Source organism: Miscanthus floridulus, chromosome 14, assembly GCF_019320115.1.
Source record: "Miscanthus floridulus cultivar M001 chromosome 14, ASM1932011v1, whole genome shotgun sequence".
NCBI classification, from domain to species: domain Eukaryota; kingdom Viridiplantae; phylum Streptophyta; class Magnoliopsida; order Poales; family Poaceae; genus Miscanthus; species Miscanthus floridulus.
Window position 1 is genome coordinate 5,869,264 of NC_089593.1, and position 25,319 is coordinate 5,894,582.

The 25,319-nt window shown below is 44.9% G+C and overlaps 3 protein-coding genes across 6 annotated transcripts; 1 reads left to right on the forward strand and 2 right to left on the reverse strand.

Moving 5' to 3' along the window:
* Positions 1-3,642: 3,642 nt before the first annotated feature.
* LOC136505239 (SWR1 complex subunit 6-like) lies at positions 3,643-8,481 on the forward strand. Of its 4 annotated transcripts, none has more exons than XM_066500386.1 (6): positions 3,643-3,913; positions 4,060-4,162; positions 6,402-6,503; positions 6,594-6,823; positions 8,163-8,313; positions 8,386-8,481. In XM_066500386.1, the coding sequence occupies exons 1-4, from the start codon at positions 3,803-3,805 to the stop codon at positions 6,602-6,604; spliced, it is 327 nt and encodes a 108-aa protein (XP_066356483.1). In that variant the 5' UTR covers positions 3,643-3,802; the 3' UTR covers positions 6,605-6,823; positions 8,163-8,313; positions 8,386-8,481. The 4 variants fall into 4 exon arrangements, with proteins under 4 accessions (XP_066356483.1, XP_066356484.1, XP_066356480.1 ...); XM_066500387.1 differs by having other exon boundaries at positions 6,594-6,717; XM_066500383.1 differs by having other exon boundaries at positions 6,634-6,823.
* LOC136505237 (L-type lectin-domain containing receptor kinase SIT2-like) lies at positions 7,945-10,187 on the reverse strand. Its single transcript, XM_066500381.1, has one exon. It carries the CDS (start codon positions 10,185-10,187, stop codon positions 8,022-8,024), a length of 2,166 nt encoding a protein of 721 aa, XP_066356478.1. The 3' UTR covers positions 7,945-8,021.
* Positions 10,188-10,440: 253 nt separating this feature from the next.
* On the reverse strand, positions 10,441-15,050 carry LOC136505238 (laccase-23-like). The gene is made up of 4 exons (XM_066500382.1): positions 14,807-15,050; positions 14,286-14,691; positions 11,764-11,892; positions 10,441-11,674 (listed from the first exon to the last, which is right to left on the reverse strand). The coding sequence occupies exons 1-4, from the start codon at positions 14,936-14,938 to the stop codon at positions 10,584-10,586; spliced, it is 1,758 nt and encodes a 585-aa protein (XP_066356479.1). The 5' UTR covers positions 14,939-15,050; the 3' UTR covers positions 10,441-10,583.
* Between the last annotated feature and the right edge of the window lie 10,269 nt (positions 15,051-25,319).

Genomic DNA, 25,319 nt, shown 5'->3' on the forward strand with positions numbered 1-25,319 from the left:
TTAGTAAACAAGGCATAAAAGAAAAAGGTCAGCTACTGTACAAATCTGATTTGCAGAAAAATACAGCAGCACATATGTGCTGTGAATAGCATACCACACAAATTTCATCACATTTGAATACATGGAGTATCATATATAAAAAGGACAAATAATATATACTTAATTTAACCTAAACAGGGTCAGCCCACTTTTAGTGTCAAACAACCGATTTCATAATTATCCTGCATAGAGCATGTCACTAGAAAACTATGAAAATTTGTTTCATGAATTTTTGATACCTATAGTTTTAAATATCATTTTTGGAAGCAAAAATGTATTATTCTAGGTAAATAAAAACAGTATATAAAAAATTTTCAAACAGAAAAATTTATGACTCTAACATGTAGAGCACAGCAAGACAAAGCTAACAAAATTTGATTCACCATTTTTGGACTTCCTAGCTCAAGTTATGTATTTTTGAAGTTTGATTCAAATTCTGAAAAAGAAAAACAGAAAACAAACAAACAAAATACACCCTGACCACAGCTAAGTGCACTCGGTCCATGCACCCAGAGGCTCTGACCATAGGGGCCTAGGGTCCACCGACCCCACTTGTCATAGGGACAGAGTAGAGCCACCTGGTCAACAGGCGATAGCTCGCCATCGGCGAGGTTGCCGGCGATAGGACCACCATCGTTAGACTCCTCGTCTCATTCCGCATCTAACGAGGTAGATTAAGGTGGGGTGCTCGACTCCTAATCTGGGTGACGGCGCGGTGGCACTAAGCCACGACGGTGACGACGAGCTCACCGTCTCTGGTCAAGGTTCGGCCGGTGGCCACGAGCATGGGCTCTAAGGAGCTCACACGAGGATCTAGAGGTTAGGGTAAGGCTCGGCGGGGCTGTAGCGAGGTGTAGCCGTGCGCATGGCGGCGCGGCGGCCAGAGCGCGACAGCGGCAAGCCGTGTTGTGGTGAGGGAATGGCGGTAGAGATTAAATTGGCTTCGGAGCTAGCTTCTACGTCCTAAGGTGATGCTAAAACAAGAAAAAAGGGCAGAAAGAGGGAGACAGGCGTGAGCTTGACGGCCATGGCGCCCATGGCGGCAGCTTGGCCCAAGGGCCCTCACCTGCGAAGAACGACATCGCAACTAGGTCGGGATGGGAGAGCAGCGCATGGCGAAGCTATGGATGCGACGAATTGGATGGGGAGCGAGCAGTGGCTGCGAAAACAGCCGGCGGACAGAGAAGAACAGCGGGTGGCACAGCAAGGGGAGGAAAAGGAGTTGGCCGGCGCTGGGCATTGAATGGGCACGAGCGACGTTTCTCCAGGCTCGCCAGTGTAGCTCCGCCCCTGTTCACGGTGGCTGCATGTCCCAACGGCGAAGCACCGAGAAGGACACCGTCGACGGCGGTGTAGCAGCTGAGCTGGCTGTTGTCTATGTGGCACTGTAGCTGCCTGACATAGCTACTTCCTCGCTCACTCTCCCGATCTGTTCATCCTCAGCTAAAACTTCATTACTAAAAGTTGTAGAGCTAAAAGAGATCTCCAACATTGCTTTAATGAGTAACCACAAAAACTTGATAGTTTGGAAGATTTTGAATTTTAAAAATCTAACCTTGAAACTGAAAAACTGCATTCAGTTAACATGGCTACAAATGAATTGATTTGCTACTTTGGGCAATTTGTTTAATAGCTAAACATTGACCAAACAATCCAACCAATAGCTCAATATCAAAGTGCAAACATCACACCAATTCATAGAAGCAAAGTTGCACAAATTTTGTTTATAAAAATTGATTAGATAAATTCTCAAACATAGAATTTGCTAACTGCTAATCTCAGACTTGAAAATTTTGTTAAGAGATTCAAAACAGTACTAGATTGAAACTTGTGGCTACTGTTTGAACTTGTTAGAAGTGGATTTGATCCTTGATCCTTAAACAGAGTTTGTAGTACACAACCAACACTTCAACTTTTATTTAGAGTCAAACCTCAGAAAGGGTACTGAAATTATAATTACATTTTGGTTAAAACAGCATCATGAAAAAGACTTAAAACCTAATTTAAACACTTAGAAGCATATTTTGACTAAATGATAAACACAAACCCTGACTCATTTGTGATCCTATGTTGATCTAAGTTACTTAGGTGATCAAACATCAAGCACTTGAGTTATCACCTGAACAAATAAAGTCACTCATTAAAAGCAAAGCATCACATAGAACCATTGTAGACTAAATCAAAAACATTATCATAGGCTTATGATCATGAATGAATAAATGATGCTTATGTTCATGGAATGCAGGTGCTAATGCAAGCTTAACACCTAGGGTGTTACATTAGCGTCCAGACGTCCGGACGGACACGCGCGTCCGAACGACCGCGTGCTGCTGCGTTTGCTATGCCCCGGCCTGCTCTTGCTTCTGCTGTACCCCACGCCTGCCCGGAGAGCATGCGTCGGGGGGCCTGCCCAGCTGCATGCTACACCGTGGGGGCCACGCCTGGTGGTGCAGGGTGCCTGGTTCTGCCTTCGTTTGGGTGCTGGCCCGCTCTGCATGCACGCATGCACTTTGACTAGGGAGTGACCGCCCGTTGCGTGCACGTCCAACTGTTAGAGCTGGCCCGCATGGCACACATAGGCAGCATTGGCTGGGCGTGTGCAGCGCATGCGTGCCCGCAAGTCAGAGCGTGTGGGGAGTAGCACCTGCGGTAACATACTGAAACAAAGTGAAACAAATTAAAACTTACGCTTGCAACATATGTGTATAGCCACTGCAACATATGCAACATTCAAATAAAACACTTGCAACATACGTCTGAAACACGTGAAACATTTAAAACATGCACTTACACATACGTGTATATATAGCCACTGCAACATATGCAACATCCAGATGAAATAGCTGAAACATATGAAAGATACACTTACAACATACGTGTGTAGCTATTGCAACATATACAACATTCAGATGAAACACACGTAACATCCGGATGAAACATATGAAACATACCTATTAAATGCATATGCCACCGCGGAGCTTGATGCCCACGATCACCTATCATGGGAGCGGCAAATGGCACATATGGATGCGGGCCCACACTCCTCTCACAAACTCCCAGCGCCGGTCATTCTCTCTCTCATGACCTTGCATGTACGGACACACCGCTTAGCGCCACTGCATTTGCATATGCACAACACTGTCAGCATAGCACACAGAGACGAAGGCGGTGGACCTCTTGCTGAGCTCTTGGACCAGATTATTATATGCTTTGGATGCTTGCTCGAGTATCTCGAGATTCTACACCCCACATGAGCGAGCGCTGACTTAGGGAAAAGGACGGGTGCAGGCCCTGCAACATGCGTCCCTTTTTTTTTTTTTTCCTTGGTCATGGCGCCACGCGGGTTGGCCTGTCCGTACCGACGGAAGCATTACCGTAATTCCATGGACAGGGGATGAGATCCCTCCAACTCTTATATATCCCCTCTGACTGAAGAGAGGAGCCGGGGTTAATCGCTTTGCTTCTCGAGTCTCGACTGAAAGAAACAGAAACTACGAGAAGGCAGCCTGCTAACCAGACGGCCTGGCCCAACATTCGTCTAGCCCAGTAGCCCAAACATCTGAAAGGCCATGGGAAGACAAGGAGAGCCGACGCCGGAGTTTGCAGCCCAGTCGACCGCCGGCTGCCGACCGCCGACGGCGCTCACCAGTCACCGCCGCCGCCCGCTCAATCCCACGCGCCCGCGCCTCTGCGGGCTCCACACTTGCCGGCTCATCCACTCCAAGGGCCGCCCGCCGCTGCCTGCTGCTGCTGGCGACCGGAGATGGACGGGGAGGAGGAGAACATCGGGCCGTTCCGCCGGACCAGCGCCCGCACGCGCCGCATGGCCACACGCATGGCGTCCGCGCTCGCCAGCTCTGACAACCGCGCCCAGGTAAAGAGTGGATTGGAGTCACGACTCCTGCTACCCCCCTCTTCCTCCTATTCCAATCAAACCGTTTCCCTCTCGTTCATGAAATTATTCCCCTTTATGTTCTGCTGCCTAGTTATGAATACCTCCACATCTGTAATGCCATGCAGGCTGCTTTAGCTCGCCTTGAAGCTCTTGAGAGTGACAATGCCGGTGTTGAGGTGGTAGATCTTAATGATGATGAGTATGGATCCACTGATGAGGAAGACCCTGGTCAGTTTCTTTCTCATTTATCTTCATTGTAGTAATAATAATGCCATGATGTGAAAGAGGATAAGGTAGATACAGTATGTACAAGCTCGATGACAAAATGTTAACTCTTTGCAAATGACAAGTACTGAAACACAGATTTCTTGTGTATGACATATTCTGATATCACTTCTAGTGTCAATTTTGCAGAGGGAAGAAACAGCATTCTGTGTTTCTTATCCTTGCATCGATGAATAAGAATTAAAACTATCCTTCAAAGGAAATATTGAAAACATACTTTTGAACACAGCTGGCATGAACGACCCCACAAAATATTTGTAAGGTGACTGTTTTTAGCATCTGGAATTGCCCCTAAAGCCAGTCGTTTAGACATCTTTGAGGTCCACGTGCTACAGCCTACAGCTTGTCAACCTTGTGTTGTTAGCATCTGGAATGCCCCTAACGTCAGTAATTTATTATTTATACATATATTTGAACTCCTCATGCTACAAGCCTACAACTAGTCAACTGTAAAGATTCCTGTGTTCACAGTTTCTGCAAATGCTGCATTTGTGTTGTATACTGATATAGGCCTTTTGGGTTGTGGATCTGTGGATGCACATTCAACTCAAATGCTCTACCCACTGAACTAATTAAATTTCGATGATGTAAGCCATTTTCTGTTTTTGAATTTCGTTTCTACAAGAATAAAGGGGATATTCAAAGTTGTACAAATTACCGGGGAATTAAGTTGATGAGCCATACTATGAAGCTATGGGAGAGAGTTATCGAGCATCGCTTGAGAGCAATAACGCGGGTCTCTATGAACCAATTTGGTTTCATGCCCGGAAGGTCAACCATGGAAGCCATTTTCTTAATAAGACAAGTTATGGAGCGGTATAGGGAGAAGAAGAAGGATCTACACATGATTTTTATTGACTTGGAGAAGGCTTATGATAAAATACCAAGGAATGTTATGTGGTGGGCTTTGGACAAACATAAAGTCCCAACGAAGTACGTCGGGCTCATTAAGGACATGTACAGCAATGTTGTGACTAGAGTTTGAACAAGTGATGGAGACACGGATGACTTCCCGATAAGGATAGGACTACATCAAGGGTCAGCTTTGAGCCCTTATTTGTTTGCTTTAGTGATGGATGAGGTCACAAGGGACATACAAGGGGACATCCCTTGGTGTATGCTTTTCGCGGACGATGTAGTGCTAGTTGATGAAAGCCGGACAGGAGTGAATCAGAAACTGGAGTTATGACGGGAGACTTTGGAGTCCAAAGGTTTTAGACTTAGTAGAACTAAAACTGAGTATATGAGATGTGACTTCGGCACTACTACTCGGGAGGAGGAAGATGTTAGTTTGGAAGGTCAAGTAGTGCCTAGGAAGGATACCTTTCGATATTTAGGATCAATGCTACAGAGGGACGGGGATATTGATGAAGATGTTAGCCATAGAATCAAAGCAGGATGGATGAAGTGGCGGCAAGCGTCTGGTGTCCTATGTGACAAAAGGGTACCACAGAAGCTAAAAGGCAAGTTTTATAGGACGGCGATTAGACCTGCTATGTTGTATGGTGCAGAATGTTGGCCTACGAAAAGACGACATATTCAACAGCTAAGTGTCGCGGAAATGTGTATGTTGCGTTGGATTTGCGGTCATACAAGAAGGGATCGAGTTCGGAACGATGATATACGTGAGAGATTAGGGGTAGCGCCAATTGAAGAAAAGCTTGTTCAACACCAGTGTTTTCCTAAACGCTAAACGGTAAACAGTCGGTCACCTACCGTTTAGCCATTATTCGGGCAAAACGTTCCATTAAACGGGCTAAACGACCAATTAAACGGGGTAAACGGGTGATTAAACGGAAACGGCGCACCACCGTGTAGCGTTTACACGGTGTTTAAACGGGCTAAACGACCGTTTAGGTGAATAGTGTTCAACACCGGTTGAGATGGTTTGGACATGTACAACGGAGACCTCCAGATGCACCGGTGCGTAGTGGAATCCTAAGTCAGGATAGTAACGTGAAGAGAGGCAGAGGAAGACCGAAGTTGACTTGGGTAGAGGCAATAAAAGGAGACTTGAAAGGATGGAATATACCCAAAGACTTAGCCTTAGATAGGAGTGCTTGGAAGACAGCTATTCACGTGCCTGAACCTTGATTGCTTCTGTTGGGTTTCAACTCTAGCCTACCCCAACTTATTTGGGACTTAAAGGCTTTGTTGTTGTTGTTGAATTTCGTTTCTACAGTACTCATGCAAAAGAAGCAGTCCAAGATTATAAAACGCAAGACAAGGCAAGGGCAAGCTTTGGAGAAGAGGGCGGCAAGATCATTCATGGATGTCACAAGAAGTAAGTAACCTTGTGCTATAAGTTTCTTTCTCATCATGTATATTTTCTAAGGAGGGTACTTAGAAGATTTTCACTCTGGAACTGTGACAGGCAAATCTTGAGTCCCTACCTCATGTTCCGCATATTTGAGGGCTGCTGTGGGTCCACCGAGCACTTCATCTCGACGGCAGTACTGCTCAGTCTGCGGTAGTTCTGCAAACTACACATGCGTGAGGTGTGGAACACGGTTCTGTTCTTGCCGCTGTCAAGTCATACACAATGATACACGCTGCCTGAAATTTGTGGCTTGATCGGCTGGATATGTACAAGCTACGATTGATGTATGTCCACTCCCTTGTTCAGTTTGAGCAGTAGGATATACTTGCTGCTATGTTTTGTACTCTGTATGATGGGGTAGGTAAGTGGTAGGAAACTGATTTTATTAGCTATGTGCAGCAGTTGAAATTGCTAGGTTGTAGGCCGGCCACTTTTTTTGTCAGAAATGATATGCGTGTACGTTGCTGCATTTATGCTTAGCTTAGCCTGATTTGCCATAATTTGCTATTGTTGTCCTGAACTCATAATATTTATAATGGTCACCGCCTTTGTTCCACCGAAATCATTTCTAGGATTTTTTTTTATGCCTCCAGCAAAATGTGCCTCACTGTGCCAATAAAACACATTTTGTTACAACTTACAAGGGTATTCTTGCTGTGTATGTTTTGTACTCTGTAGGAGTGGGTTGGTAAGGTAAGTGGTAGAAAACCATTTTCTCAGCAGTGTACTGTAGACTGCAGTTGCAGGTGACACTGGTATGCAGTTATGCAGTAGAGCTGAAAGTAACTCTTTATATCAGTAATTCAGTATATCTAAATAGTAATTTGACATTGTTTCTTGGTGAATCAAATGTGCACGCAACTGTACTCTGGTAGTAGATGTGAATTGGTATGTAAATACCCTAGTTAGTTTGCATAAGGTAAACAAATGCCAAATACATATTACTGCAAATGCTATGATAATGCTTGGACCCATCTAGAAGAATGGCTGATATTAGTAGCATATGTTATGATCCAAAAAATAAAATATTGAAATCTTTCCTACTATAAATTCTTTTTGAGCCTGCTTCAAATATGAGCACATCTTAATAGCATAAAAAGTAATTTGCTAAATCAAATATAGACTAGTCTGCTAACAGATGGAGGTTCTTAGATGACCTGACTAGTCATCAGACTCATCAGAAATTCAACCAAAATTTTACAACATTCTGAAAGGCAAAACATACACGTTCACAATAGTCTGCAGCTTCTTGTGCTGCACATAGCAAATTAGTGCCATTAATATTATATTTAGTATATATTGACCTCCTCAATGCTAGCTGAATAACTTGTTCATATTAAGTCAACAACATCATAGGATTTGGTACATACTCCAAATTCATTGAAACTCCACTAAAGAGCAGCACCACACATAAGCGGTGGTGCAGTACCAACACTAAGCAAGAGCACATTGTAGATAATATCACCAAGTAGCACAGCGGTGTCACCTCCCTTTTGAAAGATCGGTTATAACAGTCGCTGGACATGACATGGCATGCTGATCATGCATTTCATCCTGAACCAAACCAATGTTCAGCAAATTATTGGGTTCCAAGTCTGATGGGAGATGTGCATCCCTTTGCAGGTACTGCATGACGAGGCGCATGCAAGGCCTCGCATTTGGTGAGGGGTGCGAACAGAGCAAGCCAAGCTTCAGGACCAGCTCTATCTCCTCCTCCACATAATCATCTAGTCTTGGATCAACGGTGTCCGTAATGGAACCACCTTGCCATGCGGTAAGCACCCAGTCTGCTAGAGCGAGAGGCTCCCCATTGTTTGTGTTCACCCAGATTGGTCGTCTTCCACAGGCAACCTCCATTATCAGCACGCCGAAGGCAAACACGTCAGTTGCTTTGGTTGCCTTGCCAAGTCGGGCCAGCTCAGGGGCAATATAGCCCCAAGTACCTGCCACACGTGTGGTGTGAGCATCAACTCCATGATCATGTGACCTTGCGAGGCCGAAATCGCCCAGCCTCGCATTCATCTCGTTGTCGAGAAGGACATTGCTGGACTTGATGTCTCGATGGATGACAACCTGCTCACACTCCTCATGGAGGTACAAGAGACCAGATGCGATACCTTTGATGATGTGGAACCTTCGAGCCCAGAATAGATTGGTGGTGGTGTGATGTTGAGTGTGCAAATAGCAATCAAGGCTTCCATTGGGCATGTATTCATACACCAAAATGAGTTGTTGCTTGTGCCGACAATACCCAAACAGTTGAACAAGATTGCGGTGTCGGAGGTGACCAAGGATGATGATCTCTGCCATGAATTCCTTCATCCCTTGCTTTGACTCTGGCGACACCTGCTTAATAGCAACTATCTGCTTGGAATGGGGAAGCAGCCCTTTGAAGACACTCCCAAAGCCTCCTTTACCAAGGAGCATATGGTCCTTGAACCCATTGGTGGCAGCAAACAGATCTTTGTAGGTGAAGGATGGAGGCCCATACTCCTTCTCCCAGTCTAGTTCAATTTTTCTTGCTTTTAATCGCCGCTTCATATGGACCTTAACAATAACAGCAGAAGCAAGTATGGAAATTGCCACAGTTGGCAAGAGAAGTATGCAGACTATTGTCTTGTAGCCGTGGGGGCGGTGAACTCCAATTTGTTGCGCCTGTGCTTGGATAGTTTTGAGAGACAAGGCAGAGTAGTTAAGTGCTGCAGCTTCTCCATTGAGCTTGAAGCTCCAACCAATGATGTAATGCTTGCTCTTACGGAAGCCACTCGCTGAGGAAAACCCAGCATACACTGCCGTGGTTGGCAAAATGGAGGAAAGTTTGCAGGGAACCGAGAGCAATGGCCTGCTAGGTTTGGTAGACATGGAGTCGTAAGGCGCTATGGTGACATTTAGGATGGTGTGCTTGCTGTCATAGTCCACCCACACCTGCATCGGTTTTGTACTGTTGAGGCTCAACGGATTGAACTCACCATCAGTGGTATAGTAGCCTGCAGTATGGGAGTCCATGGATACTAAGCTGTTGACATCAATCCCAATGTGGTTGGAGTCGATGTCTGCGAACTCGAAGCTTTGTACGGTATCGAGTTCCACTGCAAGAAGATGATTTGACGTGTTACCAATATTCCAGGCATCGAGGAGGCCAAGGTACTCGCTAGGCAAGGCAGTCAACAACTCCTTGGTGGAAGAAAGCACAAAGGCAAGACCATGGCCACCCAAGGAGGCACTGAACTGTGGGAGGATGGCGAAGACAAATGTTGTGGAGAAGGATGGAACAGAAGAACCATTCAGAACGATGTCACTCGTGAAATTGAGAGGGTAAGTGTAGAAAGCATGACCTTCCGATCGGTTCTGCCCGCTGGTTAGCCTTAGAAGACCGTCAGAGACTACGGCTTCACCATCCATTGTTAGGTCGTTACCAAAGAAACCATCGAAGATGAACTCACCGTAACGATCACCAGAGGCGCCAGTCGTCCGAGAGGCTGGCAGCATCAGAAGCAGGGGTATGAGGAGGAGATGCTGCAGGTGCAGAAGGCACCAGGGATGATCCATACCCGTCCAGCTAGAGGTAGCCAGACGAAGAAAGGATGCGATGCTTCCGCACAATTTTGATAGATCTATCGAGTAGCCAGCTAACAGGTCAATGATCATAGATTTGTCTCGTTTCAATGTTACTACTCAGGGGAGGAGACCCGCAACTGGGTCAAGCACGCAAGCCTTACCTAACTCGTCCAACACGATGACAGCACGGGTACCCAACTTTGATGTACAATCATAGTCCAAACACTCACCAGTGTTTCCGCGCGTAGTCGGAGACAATTCACACGCGGTGTTGGACCCTTTAGCTGTTGAGAAAGCGCGAATACAATTGACTAGTTATTTCATTTGATTGAACAATGGCCTTTGCATTGCTTGAAGTAAAATGCAGATAGCTACTCCCCAACAAAATGTGAATATCCTGAATGATTAATGATCTTCATAAAGCTGATGAATGGCCAAAATTAAGACTACCGAAAGTGTTACTAATGCTTTGAGCCTCTCAGGCTTTCAGCAGACCGGCAGGTCAGCCGGCGGTGCGTCCAGGGACTCCAGCTCCCCAACGCCGTCCTCCACCAGGAACGCCATGGCGAGGCCCCAGGTGATGTGCACATCCAAATGGCAGTGCATCAGCCACACCCCCGGATTATCCGCCACGAACCGGATGACCGCCCACCCATTCACCGGCACGCCCACGGTGTTCCTCATCGGCGGATCATCCAAGTTGAACTTGGCGGTGTCCGTTGCCGCATCGAAGTTGCCGAACCCCTCGGCGAGGATGTAGAAGTCATAGCCATGGAGGTGGATGGGGTGGTTCTCGGCGGCGAACACGTTGGTGCCCTGGAGCACCAGCTGCACGACAGCGCCGTACTTGAGCCTGTACACCTTGGTGCCCGGCACGGGCTGCCACAGCGCGCGGCTCACGTTCTGCGCCGTGTAGTCGAACTGCACCGGCGGGTTCGCCGGGAAGTCAGAGGTGAACACCCCCGGTGCCGACGCCGCCCCGCCGCCGGTGTAATGCGCCTGCAGGATGGAGGTGGTGGACGGGAGCACGAAGGAGACGTTGTTCATGCTCGCCGCGAACCGCGTGTTGTTGGGCCCGCCGCAGGTCTGTCCGCTCGAGCAGTTGAAGAGGCCGACGCCGACGGTGAAGAAGAGGCTCTCGTCGACGCGCGTCGGCAGCTCCGCCTTGCGCAGGCCGCGCAGGCTCGTCGTGAACGCCGTCGCCGTCGCGGTGTCGTTGTACGCCGGGAGTGTCGGCATCGCGGGACTGCTGGTGGTGGAGGTGGTGTTGGCGGCGCCGTAGTCGAAGATGGCCGTGGTGGTGGTGTTGTCGAAGGGGACGCCCTGCGCGCTGGCGTAGGCGCGCGCGGCGAGGTAGTAGCGGCCCGGGGCCTGGTCGAAGGTGACGAGCACGTCGGTGGTCTGGCCCGGCGCGATCATGAGGACCGACGTGGCGTACGGCTTGGTGTAGGAGGCGTCGGCGCCCACCACCGTCATGGTGTGGCCGGCCAGGGAGACGAAGAGCTCCGTGTTGAGCGCGGCGTTGATGAAGCGCAGCAGGTTCGTCTCGCCGGACTTCACCGCGAACGTTGTCGTGCCTGTCCACGCCGGCGTTCAGTTTCATTTCCGATCACCGCGGATAACAATGGGAGTAGAGTAGCTAGGTGTTGCATTGTTTATTGTTTACCGTTGGATGAGCACTTGTAGAGGTCGCCGGGCTGGCCGTTGACGGTGAGGGCGTCGGAGATGTTGGGCGCGGCGCCGGTGCGGGTGGCGGTGCGGACGACGTCGATGGGGTTCATGTTCCACCACTCCCCTGTTTCCATCCGGTTGTTTGGACAACAAATTACACACGTTGTAGTCACTAGGAAAAACACGTACACTACGGTTTGTGGAAGTAATAACTACAACAATGCAATCCAAGAAGTATCCAACCTCTGGAATTTGCTGCACCAATTTTTATTAAGGATTTATATTTAGTTTCATTAATTATATACATTTTAAATATTTTTGCAATCATGATTCTGATTGACAAGAGTTAGTTGATGCTTAGCTTTTCATTTTGGTCGTAAAGAGCTAATTTATTCAACACCTAAGATGGTAGAATGGTACATGCTTTTTTTGTGAGAATCTGTGAAGGGTACATGCATGTTAGGCCTATTGTGGAATGTGGGTGACAATAGCAGCCCAAAAAAATAGAAAAGCAGCAGCTTAATGATGCCATTTTGATTAACCATCTTGAAAAGTGTTTACACTATAGGAAAAAAATTAAGCTATCTTTATATAGACTAATTTATTTAGTATACCAGTTCTTTCTGAAGGAAATTATTTCATCAAACTGAACCTGCTCTGATCAAAGCCAGTTGTTTGGCTTTCAGGATGCTTTGGGTGGAATTTGGCTTATGCTGCTGCTTATGCTGATTTGTTGTGAGAGGAAAACACTGTTCGTCTGCTGAAGTAGTGCTTAAGAACAGGGCAATAACTTTTTCTAGCAAAACCAACTGATGATCTTTCTGTAACAGGTGGTATACTAACATTAGCAACAAAATATGATCAACAAGTTGCCCATATGGCCATATATATTGCTTAGGCTAGCCAGTAGTGACCCACCATGCTATTCCTTTTCGTACCAAGAGGCAACCTTTCAGGGCAATAAATATACCACAAAATTTACAGTTGATTGAGATTCAGTCTGAAAAAATGAAACGAAACACAAGAGAGCATGGTATTGTTGCCTGAGTGGTGTTGGCCCCACAAGTCGGTGCCATACTGCCGTATGATCCACTAAAAGTGCTAAAGAAGAATTAATCTCACGTGGATACGTCATGAAAAGAAGACTTTTCCTTGTGACTGTCAACGACGAATTTTCCTTTTGGTAGTAGGAAGGTAGTCCAAAGACGTGTCCATGACGTTTGGTGTGTATAAAGGTGCACGTTTATGGATCCGACATGATGACGTTGCATGTTTGGTCCTGTTCGTTTCTTTTCAGTCGGAATAATGTTTTTCTCTCAAACAAATCAATCGGAACAATGTTTCAGCTTGTTTTTTCAGCGAAGCGAACAGGGCCAAATATGAGAGCTAGCTAGTTTGACTTTGCTGCTGCAAGCAGCAGCCGCTGCTCTGCTATGGGTACTCAAATACGAGAGCTAGCTAGAAAGAAAGCTGGCGCCAACTAACTAACAGAATGATAACACTGGTTTAAGATGCGGGAAAAGCAAAAGAGAAAAAAAGAAATGCTAATCATTGTATATGTGGGCTACACCACACAAGCTAGTAGCTACTCGCTAAACCTGGCCAATCATGAGCTTAATTGGTGGGAGCTTACTGTGGGTGTACACTCTTCAGTCTTACCAGCATCTAGCTAGGGTTGAAGCCTAATTATTAGTTTTATATATTATCCTAAATTTGGGTCTATGATCCCTGTTGTCTCAAAAAAAGTCAATTAGGGTTTTGTGTAGATAAAATTTTATTTAATTAGATTAGGTACGTATTTTAAAAAATATTAATACCATTTATATTTCTCAATATTAGGAAAATATATTCAACTATTAATCTAATGATACTTAGGTCCTATTTGGATATGCGATCGCACGACAGCTGAGCTGTGGCTAGAGAGTTGCAGTACGCCAAATGAACGTTCAATGCAATCGATCTCGTGGTGAGTGAGTCGTGGACAGCCGCGAGAACCGTAGAAAACACAGGATGTTTGGCACGATTATTTGTGATTGTTACAGCTAGAGATTCATAGTCCAGGACTAGTCTCAATGGGGGTTTGAAAAGAGTTTCATTTTCATTTAATACAGTGACACATCAACAAATCTGATGACTTGGCAACTTATTTATGAAGAGAGGGATATATAAAAGCTGATGTGACAGTCTTGGTAACCGTGTCATGAAACTCTTCACTGAAATTGGTCTAAATGACCTTATTATGTACCCTAGATATTAATAATTGCTTGTATATATTTAGTTAAAGTTGATATTATTTGACTTGTCAAGAAATGAGAATGATGGAGGGAGTACTTGTTAGTTGCTTAGTTTTTTTACTGCCTCGACACCGTGACGGATACATTTAATTATATTTGTGCAAGAAAAAAAAATGTATATTGGACACGTCGAAATGAATAGTGCTAGTGCCGAGAGTATCTTAAGGCTGAAACGTACAGATATACCTATAGATTTGAGTAGTGGCACGTACTACGTACGTACCTAGGATGATGGGGATCTCCCTTGCGGGCGGCTCGCCGCCGTTGAACGGGTAGGGCACGCCGGCGCGTGGTCGGATGACGAGCGCGCCGTGGACGGTGGCGCGGAGCCAGGAGCTGTGCGCGTGCCACCACAGCGTGCCTTCCTGCCCGGCGACGGTGAAGCGGTAGGTGTAGGAGTTGCCGGGGCGGATGGGGCACTGCGTCACGAACTCCGGCCCGTCGGACCACCCCGTCCGCATCTGCCGCACGCCGTGCCAGTGCACCGTCACGTTGTAGCTGCCCCGGTTCACGACGCGCACGATGAGCGCGTCGCCCTCGCTCACCTCCACCGTCGGGCCCGGAAACTCCCCGTTCACCGTCATGATCCGCTGCGTCCCGCACAGCCGCGTCGCCGTCGCCTCCTTCACCTGCAGACAGGCAGGCATTAGTCATGGAACCAACATGCATTGATCCTGCTTGGCATGCGTGCAGTTCGATCGACCAGTGCAGAATTCAGTCAGTTGGTTTGGTTAGTTACATTACCACGAACTCATGGTACTGCTCCTTGGCGATGGTGAGCTGGGAGCAGAGGAGAACTAGAGCAAGGGTGGTGAAGAGCAGGGAGGAGTACGACGAGCTGCTGCTTGAGCTTGACATGCCGAGTGATGCATGCATTTCTGCTGGAACTACGTACTGACTCTGCTACCTGGTTGCCTGCCTAGTAGCTAGTGAGCTGCCTAAGAATTGCTTATATGCAAGAGGTGCAGGTGCAGGTGCAGGGCAGGGACCAGGACCAGCATACTACAGATCACGTACACAAAGGAAACAGATGGTGCTTGTAGTAGCTGCAAAGTCATAGGCAGCGGTGGTCTTGTGGCTGGCGTGATTAGCTCCTGAATTGATTCTCATGGTGATGAACCAATGCATGCACACTGGCCTCACATTCTGCTTTCTGCTTTATTTCCTCTTGAAATTTGCTTTTACAACCTTCCTTCCTTGACGAGTCACTTGACTTGATCCATGCCGTTGCCATCCATGCCCGCTATTCGACGTGCACGCCAATGACAGTAACAAGCACTCCAGTTGGTACACCCACTGCACATCTTCTCAAACAGATCAGAGTTCCAAACTAGTAATTTTAGCCAACTCGTCCCTTTGCCTTTTGGTCAGCTAGCTAGCCAGCCATGTAACTTCTGTGATCATGCTTCTATCACAAGTTTAGTTTTCCTAGTGAATGAATAATAATCTGACTACTAAAACATCATCATACCATAGATCATAGGATAGAGCCTTCATATATTACAAGATGTCAAGATTAATGAGTGTGGCATTTGGCTACGAGATCTTGAGCCCTGTTCGCTTGGCTTATAAGCCGTACTTTTTCAGCCAACGAACAGTATTTTTCTCTCACACCAAATCATTCAGCAGTACTTTCAGCCATGGCTTATCAGCCAAGCGAACAGGGCACTTATCCTAAAAGGAAGCTAAGGACATACTCAACCATTTATTGTGTGTTGCATCATGGCTTGGCCTAAATGGGCTCATTGTGTACTACATGCACATTTATAATATTTTATTTACGTACATTGCCTTGTCATGATCAATGGAACCGAGATCACTGCTTGTTTAGCCATCAGAATCAACTGGAAATCAACACGCATCAACTACACTATTATGTACGTACTGCATTTTGGAGATCCTTTTCTCATGTCAAGTCAACGCGTTATCCGCTTTCTCTGATGACTGATAGCAAATAGTAACAGACTATGTACTCTTCAGTACATAATTTTCCCAGAAACAGAGATGGAAAGGAGTTCAATCCAAGCTAATTGGTTATACATGTATCTATAGCCATCTCATGTTCGTTTCAGTTCATCAACAAGTATGTTTTAAGTATTTCAGTCCATCCAAAATGTATTCTAACTGAAACTAAGTATTGTAGATCTCTCTGCAACTTATGGCATCATACTATCTTAGCATGACGATCATTTTGCATCACATTATTCTTTATCTTATTAAATTACGATCGGTATGTTTCCATTAGGAGAATCATTGTGCACAAATTAAGGAATCATAGCCTGTGAAGCCCAAATACTTCCACTTTCCACAAAGGATCTTTAACTTTTGTTTCATTTTGTTTAGACCCAAAGACTTGGTTCCTAATTCTGCTCCTGTAGTAGAAACCTTTTTTTTCACATCTAATATAATGACCCATGACAGACAAGGAGGAACATGGTTACCATAATGGAGCCAGAAATGTGATTTTGTCATTTTTTGGGTGGGGTGGGGTGGGGGGCAGCAGTATAAATTTTATTAAAATTTGGTCAAATTTTAAATTAAAACTGTACAGAATTAGGGGAGTGGTCTTGGCCCCTCCCTCTGCCACTGATGGTTACGAACAACTTTCTTTCCTCCTTTTTGACTATGACATCAAACGTTGCATGAATCTCTTTATCCATGCTTTATAACTGAGTCTTTGCTTTAGTTTTAGTAGTTGATAATTGATATCACACTGTCAAATTTTACATGGCGTTAATAACCCACTATTTGTCTGTAATAACAGTTCTGACTTTCTGCGTGTCAAAGTCTCCTTTTTGTTGCTTGCACCACTAAACAAAGTAACGAAGATGTGATATTATGATGTACTCCCTTTGACCCTTTTTAAGTGTCGTCTAGATTAGAAAATATTAGTAACATTTGTATGTCCAAACAAGTGTATTATAAAAATATATTCAATGATTAATCTAATGATTCATATTACACACCATAAATATTAGTAATCTCATATATATTTGGTCAAAGTTAAGTATGTTTGACTTCTCGATATTTAAGAACAACACTTAAAAAGAGACGGAGGGAGTATGTGGTATAGGAATCCAATGTACTGAGAATAGTAAATTTAATTAACTCCTGGCATATACCTGTACTATTATATTTTACCTATAAAAGAATTTTCGGTACATGTTTAATTTGCTCCTGTGGATGATCAAAATAATGTTAATTTTAACAGTATAATGGTCATAAAAGCTTAATCGCACTTATGTACAAGGAAAACAAATTATTGGTTAGATATATATTTTTGACAGATTTTTTTTTGACGAAATATTTTTGACAGATTTTGGAAATGAAATTAAAGATTGTCAAATGCATGTTCCATCAAATGATTCATGTCCACGGGCTGTGGTGGTTGGCAAAAGTACAGCAACATGCGTGGTGTGTACTACGTGCTAACCACCACATAGCAAAGGGAAGGACTGTTCATCGATTCAGTAGGCAAGTATCCAATCTGTTTAGCTCAGATTGTTTCTTACAATTCAAGGCAACCAAAAGTCAAATGGAAAGAACACCAAGAATCTTGACAAGAAAGAAAGATGCTATTCAGCACAAAATGGTGATGTTTGCCTGTTGGAGAAAGACTAAAAGAAATATCTTAATTAAACCAAGCCTGAGATGTAGCTTGAAGCCAATTTGGAGGCATCTAACAACTCTTGTGCTCCACTACTTGTCCTTCAAAAAACGAAACGTGTCGGCACAACTTTTCTTCAACTTGCATCAATGTTAAGTAACAAAAATTCAGAACCGAGTACAATCATGACGTGGGATGGTTACTTTTTCGATAAAGAACCATAATACAATTTCGCATGTTTTAGCACTGCCTGACTGACCAATCTTAAATTTGAATTTTCTTGGCGATGTAATGAAGGTGTGACGCATCAGATAAATCTCAAACGATAAAATTAAATTGGTGCAAGTACTCACTGGCAAAACGAAATTCTGCTAGTGATTAGTTGAAACACCTGAAATTAAACCTAGTGATGATTAGCTGAACGGTTACCATGAAGTTGGAGCCAAGAAATTGTGCAGTTGTGCTGTGCAACCAACAATCAGACTACGACTGAATGGCCAACACCAATTGGCTTCCACCAAAATGATTAAGCTTAAAGCACCTTTACTAACCCTTTTAACTGTAAGTAGTTGAAGCAAAAAAAAAAAAGTCAAACAACATTTAGATAGCACGTACAGTTCTGTCACAAATAAGATAGATGCAATGATCTTCCCATGCTTCTTTGGGGCCTGCAAGCCTGTCTTGATGAAATGTTTTGTCCAGTCTAGACTTATATTTGAAAGCCAGAAACGGTTCACAGCAGCGTATATTTGAATGTCGTTGCGCACCATCATTTGTATTTTCAGTTGGCTAGGCCTTTTAATTTGTGGCTCTAAAGCATCTACTTGATGGAATTTTTCTTCTAGTTCTTTTGAAGTGATGAACAAGTTTCCATGAGACCATGACAGTATAATTGACAGAGAAACCTCATTGGTGTAATAATGAACCACTGATGTAAACATGGAGATATGGAACCCAAGGTATTACCCTTGTTGATCAGTCTAATAATTAAGAACTGGTTTTGCATGGAGAAATAATAGCTAGCTAGGGAATAGAATTAACCAACATTCGCACTTCCATTCGTCCGTATCCCACTAGAGAGAAATGAATAGTTGTTGAAAAGGTTGGTATGTAAACATGTCTGATCCGGTCATATGCTTGTTTCCAGTTGCAGCAGGAAATGGCCAACTTCAGTCCTGAGCTCCTGAATCCTGATGCCTATATATGCAAGACAAAGGGAAGGGCATTTAGGTAAGATGCTCAGTACACTGATTAATTGTGGTATACATGAAATGGTACAAGTACAATCTGTTGACATACAGTCTAGTGGCTGAAAGCCGTTCGTCATCAGTGACAGCTTAAGCTGAAGTCTGAACACCTCGCACCAAATAAAAACTGACTGCAGTAAAGAGGACAATTGCACTTGTGCGTGCAATACCACAGATTGATCTGGCTGCATGGATAGGATAAGTTACAGGTAGGCTGTTTGAGTTGACGGGAGTGACAACCTAACCTGTGTGCTTTGATGAAACTGATGTAGATGCTGACATGCTGCAGTGTTTTTCTGTCTGACAGTCAGACTCATCCTGAACACGGCAACTGCGAGGTTCGGTGTTTATCTTGGAGCAACTGCCTGCCTTATACTCCTGTTTATACTAATATATAAGTATACCGTTAGATCTCGAGCGACCGAGTAGCCATTAGTCAATGCCTCGTCTTTACCTGAAGGGATTGCACAACAACTATACGCATGCTTATAATGGTCCAGACACATAGTGGTTAGGATGTTTGGTAGTCATGCTATTTTCAGGCATGCAGTCTAGTATAGTAACCGGTCATGAAAAAGGTTAGTTAGAAAAGTTCCTTTGTTGCATGCATTGCCTAACCAATAAGCTGATTGGACAAGCTTCTTCCGTTGACTAGTATACTAGGTGCGTTTTGCCACCCCAATTACATTACAGCAGTATGCTAAGTATAGGAATTAGCCTTGATGGTTTAGTTCAACTGCTTCTCATGCTGGGCAACTGCAACCAACCTCTAGGTAATTTCCATCCGTGACCTGACTGACCCACACACAGGAACGCAACTGTTGGACGGCATGAAGCACTATGCAAAATTCATGAACTATTCATGATCTCATACCATCCTTAGTTTCTAACCATGAACCTGTAAATCAAATAGAAAAATGCACTATTAATACTAGCAATATATGTTTTTCTCTTTTTCATTCTTCTCTGTTGTCTAAACATCTCACAATATGTGCTTGGAAATACTTGTTGCGCTCACAAAATTCTGTCTGCAGAGTCCTGCAAGCATGCTGCTATTTTTTTTTTTTGAACGTACTGGCAGGAGCTCTGCCTTTCAATTAAGATAGGGTAAGAAAGTTTATGTACAAGCAAAGGCAACGAGGTTATGGTCCCCCCCCCCTAAGCATGTGAGCTAAATGTAATCGAATGCTCTCTTCCTTTGCTCAATGTCTTCATTTATCCTTGCGGCTACCTGCGGCCCCGTTTCACTCATATTGTCGAAAATTCTCCTGTTTCTCTCTTTCCATATATTCCAAAAGGTGTAGATAGCTACCCCGTTAAGCCTCCGACGCTCAGATCTTGGCACTTTTGCTGCCGCGTCTTCCCACCATGACTTGATATGGGTGGGGTTTGCATTTTGCTGTTGTTGGATTTGAGTGAAGTTTTCCCACGTGAGGATTTGATCCCAAACCGCCTTTGCAAAAGGGCAACAAAGGCATAGGTGGAGGCTTGTCTCTAATGGTCCATTGCACATCACGCACTGTTGTTGGTGTGGCCACCCTCTCTTTTGTAGGTTTTGTGCCGTTAGAATTTTGTCTTGTACTAAGATCCATGCGAAGATCTTGCATCTGTTCTCCACATGCGCTTTCCAAATCAAGTTCGTACCGAAGTGGAGGAGCGAACCTCTGAATTGTATTCTGTAGGCCAATCGGGTGGAGTAATTCCCATCGTTGGTCCAACGCCAGGTGATGGTGTCCTGACGCCCTGTTGCAGGTGCACATCCTGTATGCGTATCCAGAGGGACACAAACTCCTCTATGTGGATGGTCGAGGTGATTTTCCTTCCAAGTTTATGCATCCAATTGTTGTTCCGGAGCTCTTGCTGCACCGTTCGGTTTGTCCTTGAGAGCAGGCGGAATAAGTTGGGGGCTAGGTACTTAGGAGCTTGATCATCGAGCCAACCGTGGTGCCAAAACTTTGTCTTTGCACCATCCCCCAAGGATATAATGATTGAGGAGTTGAAGAGGAGGCGGTCATCATCAGTACATGGAAGCTCTGAGCCGCTCCAAGATTTGGACTCGTCCACCCAATCTTGCCATAGCCATCGTAAACGGAGGGCTCGCCCAAATCTTTCGAGGTCCGGGACCCCTAACCCGCCCATGTCTTTCGGCCTGGTAACCGTTTGCCAGTTAACTAGACAGTGGCCGCCATTTGCATTCTCGTCCCCCTTCCACAAGAAAGATCTCCTGATTTTGTCTATCTTTTTCTTAGCCCAAGCGGCTAGAGGAAACACTGTTAGGTGGTACGTTGGCATAGAGGAGAGGACATAGGTTACAAGAGTGAGGCGTCCCGCTCTGTTTAGTAATCTTCCTTTCCATTTGGGTAGTCTTTGCCCAATACGGTCTATGAGAGGTTGCACGTGGATCCTTTGTAGTGTTCTAATGTGTAGTTGAAGGCCCAAGTATTTGCATGGGAAGCCCCCTCTAGTACCGGTGAAAGGTGCCAGGACTTGGTCTAGGTCAACGTTTGCACAACCAATTGGATGTACTGAGCTCTTTTGTAGGCTAATATGAAGTCCGGAGAATGTGCCAAAAGCCCGCAGGATGATTTTGACGGCGTCCACATCGTCTTTTGTGGGGTTGACGAAAATGGCCGCATCATCTGCATACATTGAGGTTCTCCATTTTGCCGCCGTGATTGGTAATGGGGTGAGTATCCCCTGTTGGGTTGCCAGGTCAAGTAACCGTTGAAGCGGGTCCATGGCTAGGATGAATAGCATGGGGGAAAGCGGATCCCCTTGGCGGACGCCTCTGGCATGGCTAAAAGTGGCCCCCCGTCGGCCGTTCAGGATGGGCGTCGAAGTGGATGTACGTAGGAGGATGGAGATCCACTCACGCCATCGCTGTCCGAAGCCCAGAGCCTGAAGAGTCTCGAGCAAGTACCCCCAATGTACCGTGTCAAAGGCTTTGTGGATGTCAAGCTTCATGAACAAAGCCAGAATCTTATGCTTGTGTAGTCTTTTTACCGCGCCCTGGACGTACAGAAAATTATCATGGATGCTTCTGTTTTTTATAAAAGCGCTCTGATAGTTCGAAACAAGGGAGTTGAGTCGAGGGGCAAGTCTGTTAGCTAACACTTTGGAGAAGATCTTTGCAATGGCATGGACTAAGCTGATGGGTCTAAAATCAGTAACTCTTGTCGCATCGGTTTTTTTGGGTAGAAGGATAATGGATGCCGAGTTTAGCCGCTCGAAGCCCTGTGCATTCAAATTGAATAAACTGTTCATTGCCGCCATAACATCTTCTTTAATGGTTTCCCAGCAAGCTTTGAAGAAGGCACCCGTGAAGCCATCCAGTCCTGGCGCCTTGTCGGAAGGCATTGAATATATAGTGTTTTTTTATCTCTTCTTGTGAGAAAGGCACCTCCAGTTCGGAGAGCTCATGTTGATTGTAGCCAAGGGATTGCCAGTTTATGGTGGCAGCTCTCGGGACCACGGAGCCGATGTGGTTTGTAAAATAATCTTGTATCACCTTTTCTTTGTCTTGCTGCGCCATCGCGATTCAAGCAAGCATGCTGCTATAAGGGACTGACATAACTGAATTGATGATACTTGATTTTCAGTATTTAGTTTCAATCCCCACCGGCCCACCCTATGCGTCAATTCTGTAAAAAAATTTCTGTATAATGTGGACATATGTTGGCACATGCAGGAACTCGTTAGTAAGCTCGAAGCAATGACTAACACTAACAGTACCAATTCCTCGACGTTTTCTAGAAGAGCTGCTGGTGTTGTTTGCATCTGACTGAACCGGACCTTAGCTTGTTGCAGTGAAATGTTTGTATGCATATTCACACTCAAATCTTTAGTTGACTAGTAGTACTTAGCAGGTACCTTTTGCCTTGTTGTTCATGTGATGTCACAAGACACAAACAACAAACTCAGTACTATTATTGTACTACAACATGTAACTGTCAATCCGTGAATTCAGGCTATTGCTGATTGCTCCACAACAGAAACAGATCAGGTAACAATAGCAAGTTCAGAAGCTACTCATGCTGATTCATCAGAATCATCACCGCCCTCTCCTATGGCCAGACAAGTAAATCAGATAGAAAAAAAAAATTGCATTATTAATACTAGTAGTATTCTGCTCGTTTCCATCCTTCTTCGTAGGCTGCTACAGGGACGATTCTAGCGCAAATAATATTTGCCTATACAAACTGAAAATTACCTAGAAACACAACAAATGATGATCAAGAGAATAAAGAATCAAAGAATTCCTAGATATCTCTCTTTCTACTTAAACCATTCTTTCTCTTCTCGTAATTTCTGTCGGGGAGCCGCACAAGGAGGAGAATAGGCTGGCGGCAGTGCCGAAGAGACTCGGGGAAAAAAAGATAGACACGACGGTGAGTTGATGGCCAAAAAAAATCCTAGAAGAAGTAGGGAGAATACATGCCGAGAAGATGGGACTGAGAGCATCTCCAACGGGGACACTAAACAGAACCCCTACTCTATTTTTCCACTAGAGCAAAAAGACTTAATCCAACAAACCCCATTCAAGTTCTATTTTATGGTGACCCCAAATCTCCCCCTCAACCCCATCTCCCAAGGGTTTTTCTAAGAATTTTTCCCACACTAACTCACTCTCATGTCTTTCTTTTAAACCCAGCTCTCTCCCATGTCACTGTCGATTCCCCTCCCATGGCACTCGTACCAACATGGAGCCTTCAAAGGTCTCGTTCGCTGGTCTGAAACTTGGCTGAAAAACATTGTTCCGGCTGGTTTATTGTGAGAGAAAAACACTGTTCGACTGGTTTGATGAACAGTAACGCGTGAGGGGGACCAGCCGGCTGGCTGAACCCGTCCATACCAGCGAACGAGCCCAAAATCAAAACTATGAGCCTGATTTGAGGACTCATGCTAGAGTTTTTCTGAGAGGACAGATTTAGGGGCCTCAATAAATAGGTGATAAGTATCGATATGAATCGGCAAGGGGATGGCCCGATCTTCACGACAGTAGATCGAAGAATCGAAGATAACTTGCTGCGAACAGCGGGGTAACTAGCTTTATACCTGTCCAAGGTTGGATGCGACCAAGCGACAGGGAGAGGCACCGAAACCGCAAAGACTTTGACTCGATCTCCAAACAACCGCAGAACCACAATCCAAACTAATCCACACAAAACAGTGCAGCCGTACTGAGAATCGTAGAGCACGAACTAGGGGAACCCAGAGAGATCACTTCACAAGTCCAAGAAGAATAAGGAAGAACATAGATTTGAGTAAGGCACTTAACAGCGCGGCTATAATATCATGTAGTTTATCAAATCATCAAAATGTTCCTAATAGCTTAGAGGTAGGGGATATTTATATTAGGAACAACTCTCCTAGTTGGGTGTGAAAACGAAATAGAGTTTCTGAACATAGACTATGTGAAAGGTCACCACGAGATGGATTCCTGAAGTGGTCTCGCGTGACTGTTGGTCTCCTGAGTAGTCTCCACTAATCTAGCCATAACTCCTTATTGGAAAGTCCAAATGATGAACCGTTTGTTGGGCGTGAAAGTAGACTCGAAGAGCTTTCCATCCCTGTGCAGCATGCACCACGAAACTTTGTAGATTGATACAGTTTTGCACGGGAAGTTGAACCAACATTCTGTCCTAGGAAGACAGTTGACCTTCTGAGCAGTTTTCACTAATCTGCTCATATCTGAACATTGGGAAGTCCAAAATACTTGGAACTTTCTCCATTGGAAACTAGACTTGATAAGCTTTCTAAAATATCCTCATGGACCTCCAAAGCTTCATGGAGTTGAGAATTACAAATGTTTCTTTTAGCTGGTCCGTTTTCACTGTACTGGTCTGATCTGATGGTCTGTTTTCATTGTGCTGGTCTGATCTGATGGTCCGTTTTTCTTAGTGCTGGTCCGATGTAGAGTAACATCCTTCTCTTTATTTGTATACTTAAATACAACCAAAGTAGAGCACTTAGGTAGTATAACAATCTCAAATATATCAAAGTTAATTTCAGCTAGGAGTGAGTTCACCTCTTTTTGGAGTAGTTTTGCATGGCTACACGTAATTGGCCTTTCATACACTTGCTTATGTGTAACTTGAGTAACCGATGGCATGTCCTCATCAATAGGTGTATGATCAAGGAGGCCGATTAGAGGGCAGGAGTAAATAGTCATTTTCTAAACTAACTGCAGAGGCTAGCCAATTAAGTTGCACAATTAAACCTTCATCCTAGCCACGACTTCACCCTCTAGTACAAGGTTACTAGCACCCTAAACAAGAGATAAACTAGAGAGCAACTTATGGTAACTAGCACACATGCACAATTCTAGTTCACAAGATTAAGGGCCTGTTTGACAGGGCTCTAGCTTCTCTGAAAATGGCTCCGGCTCTAGCTCCTCTGAAGG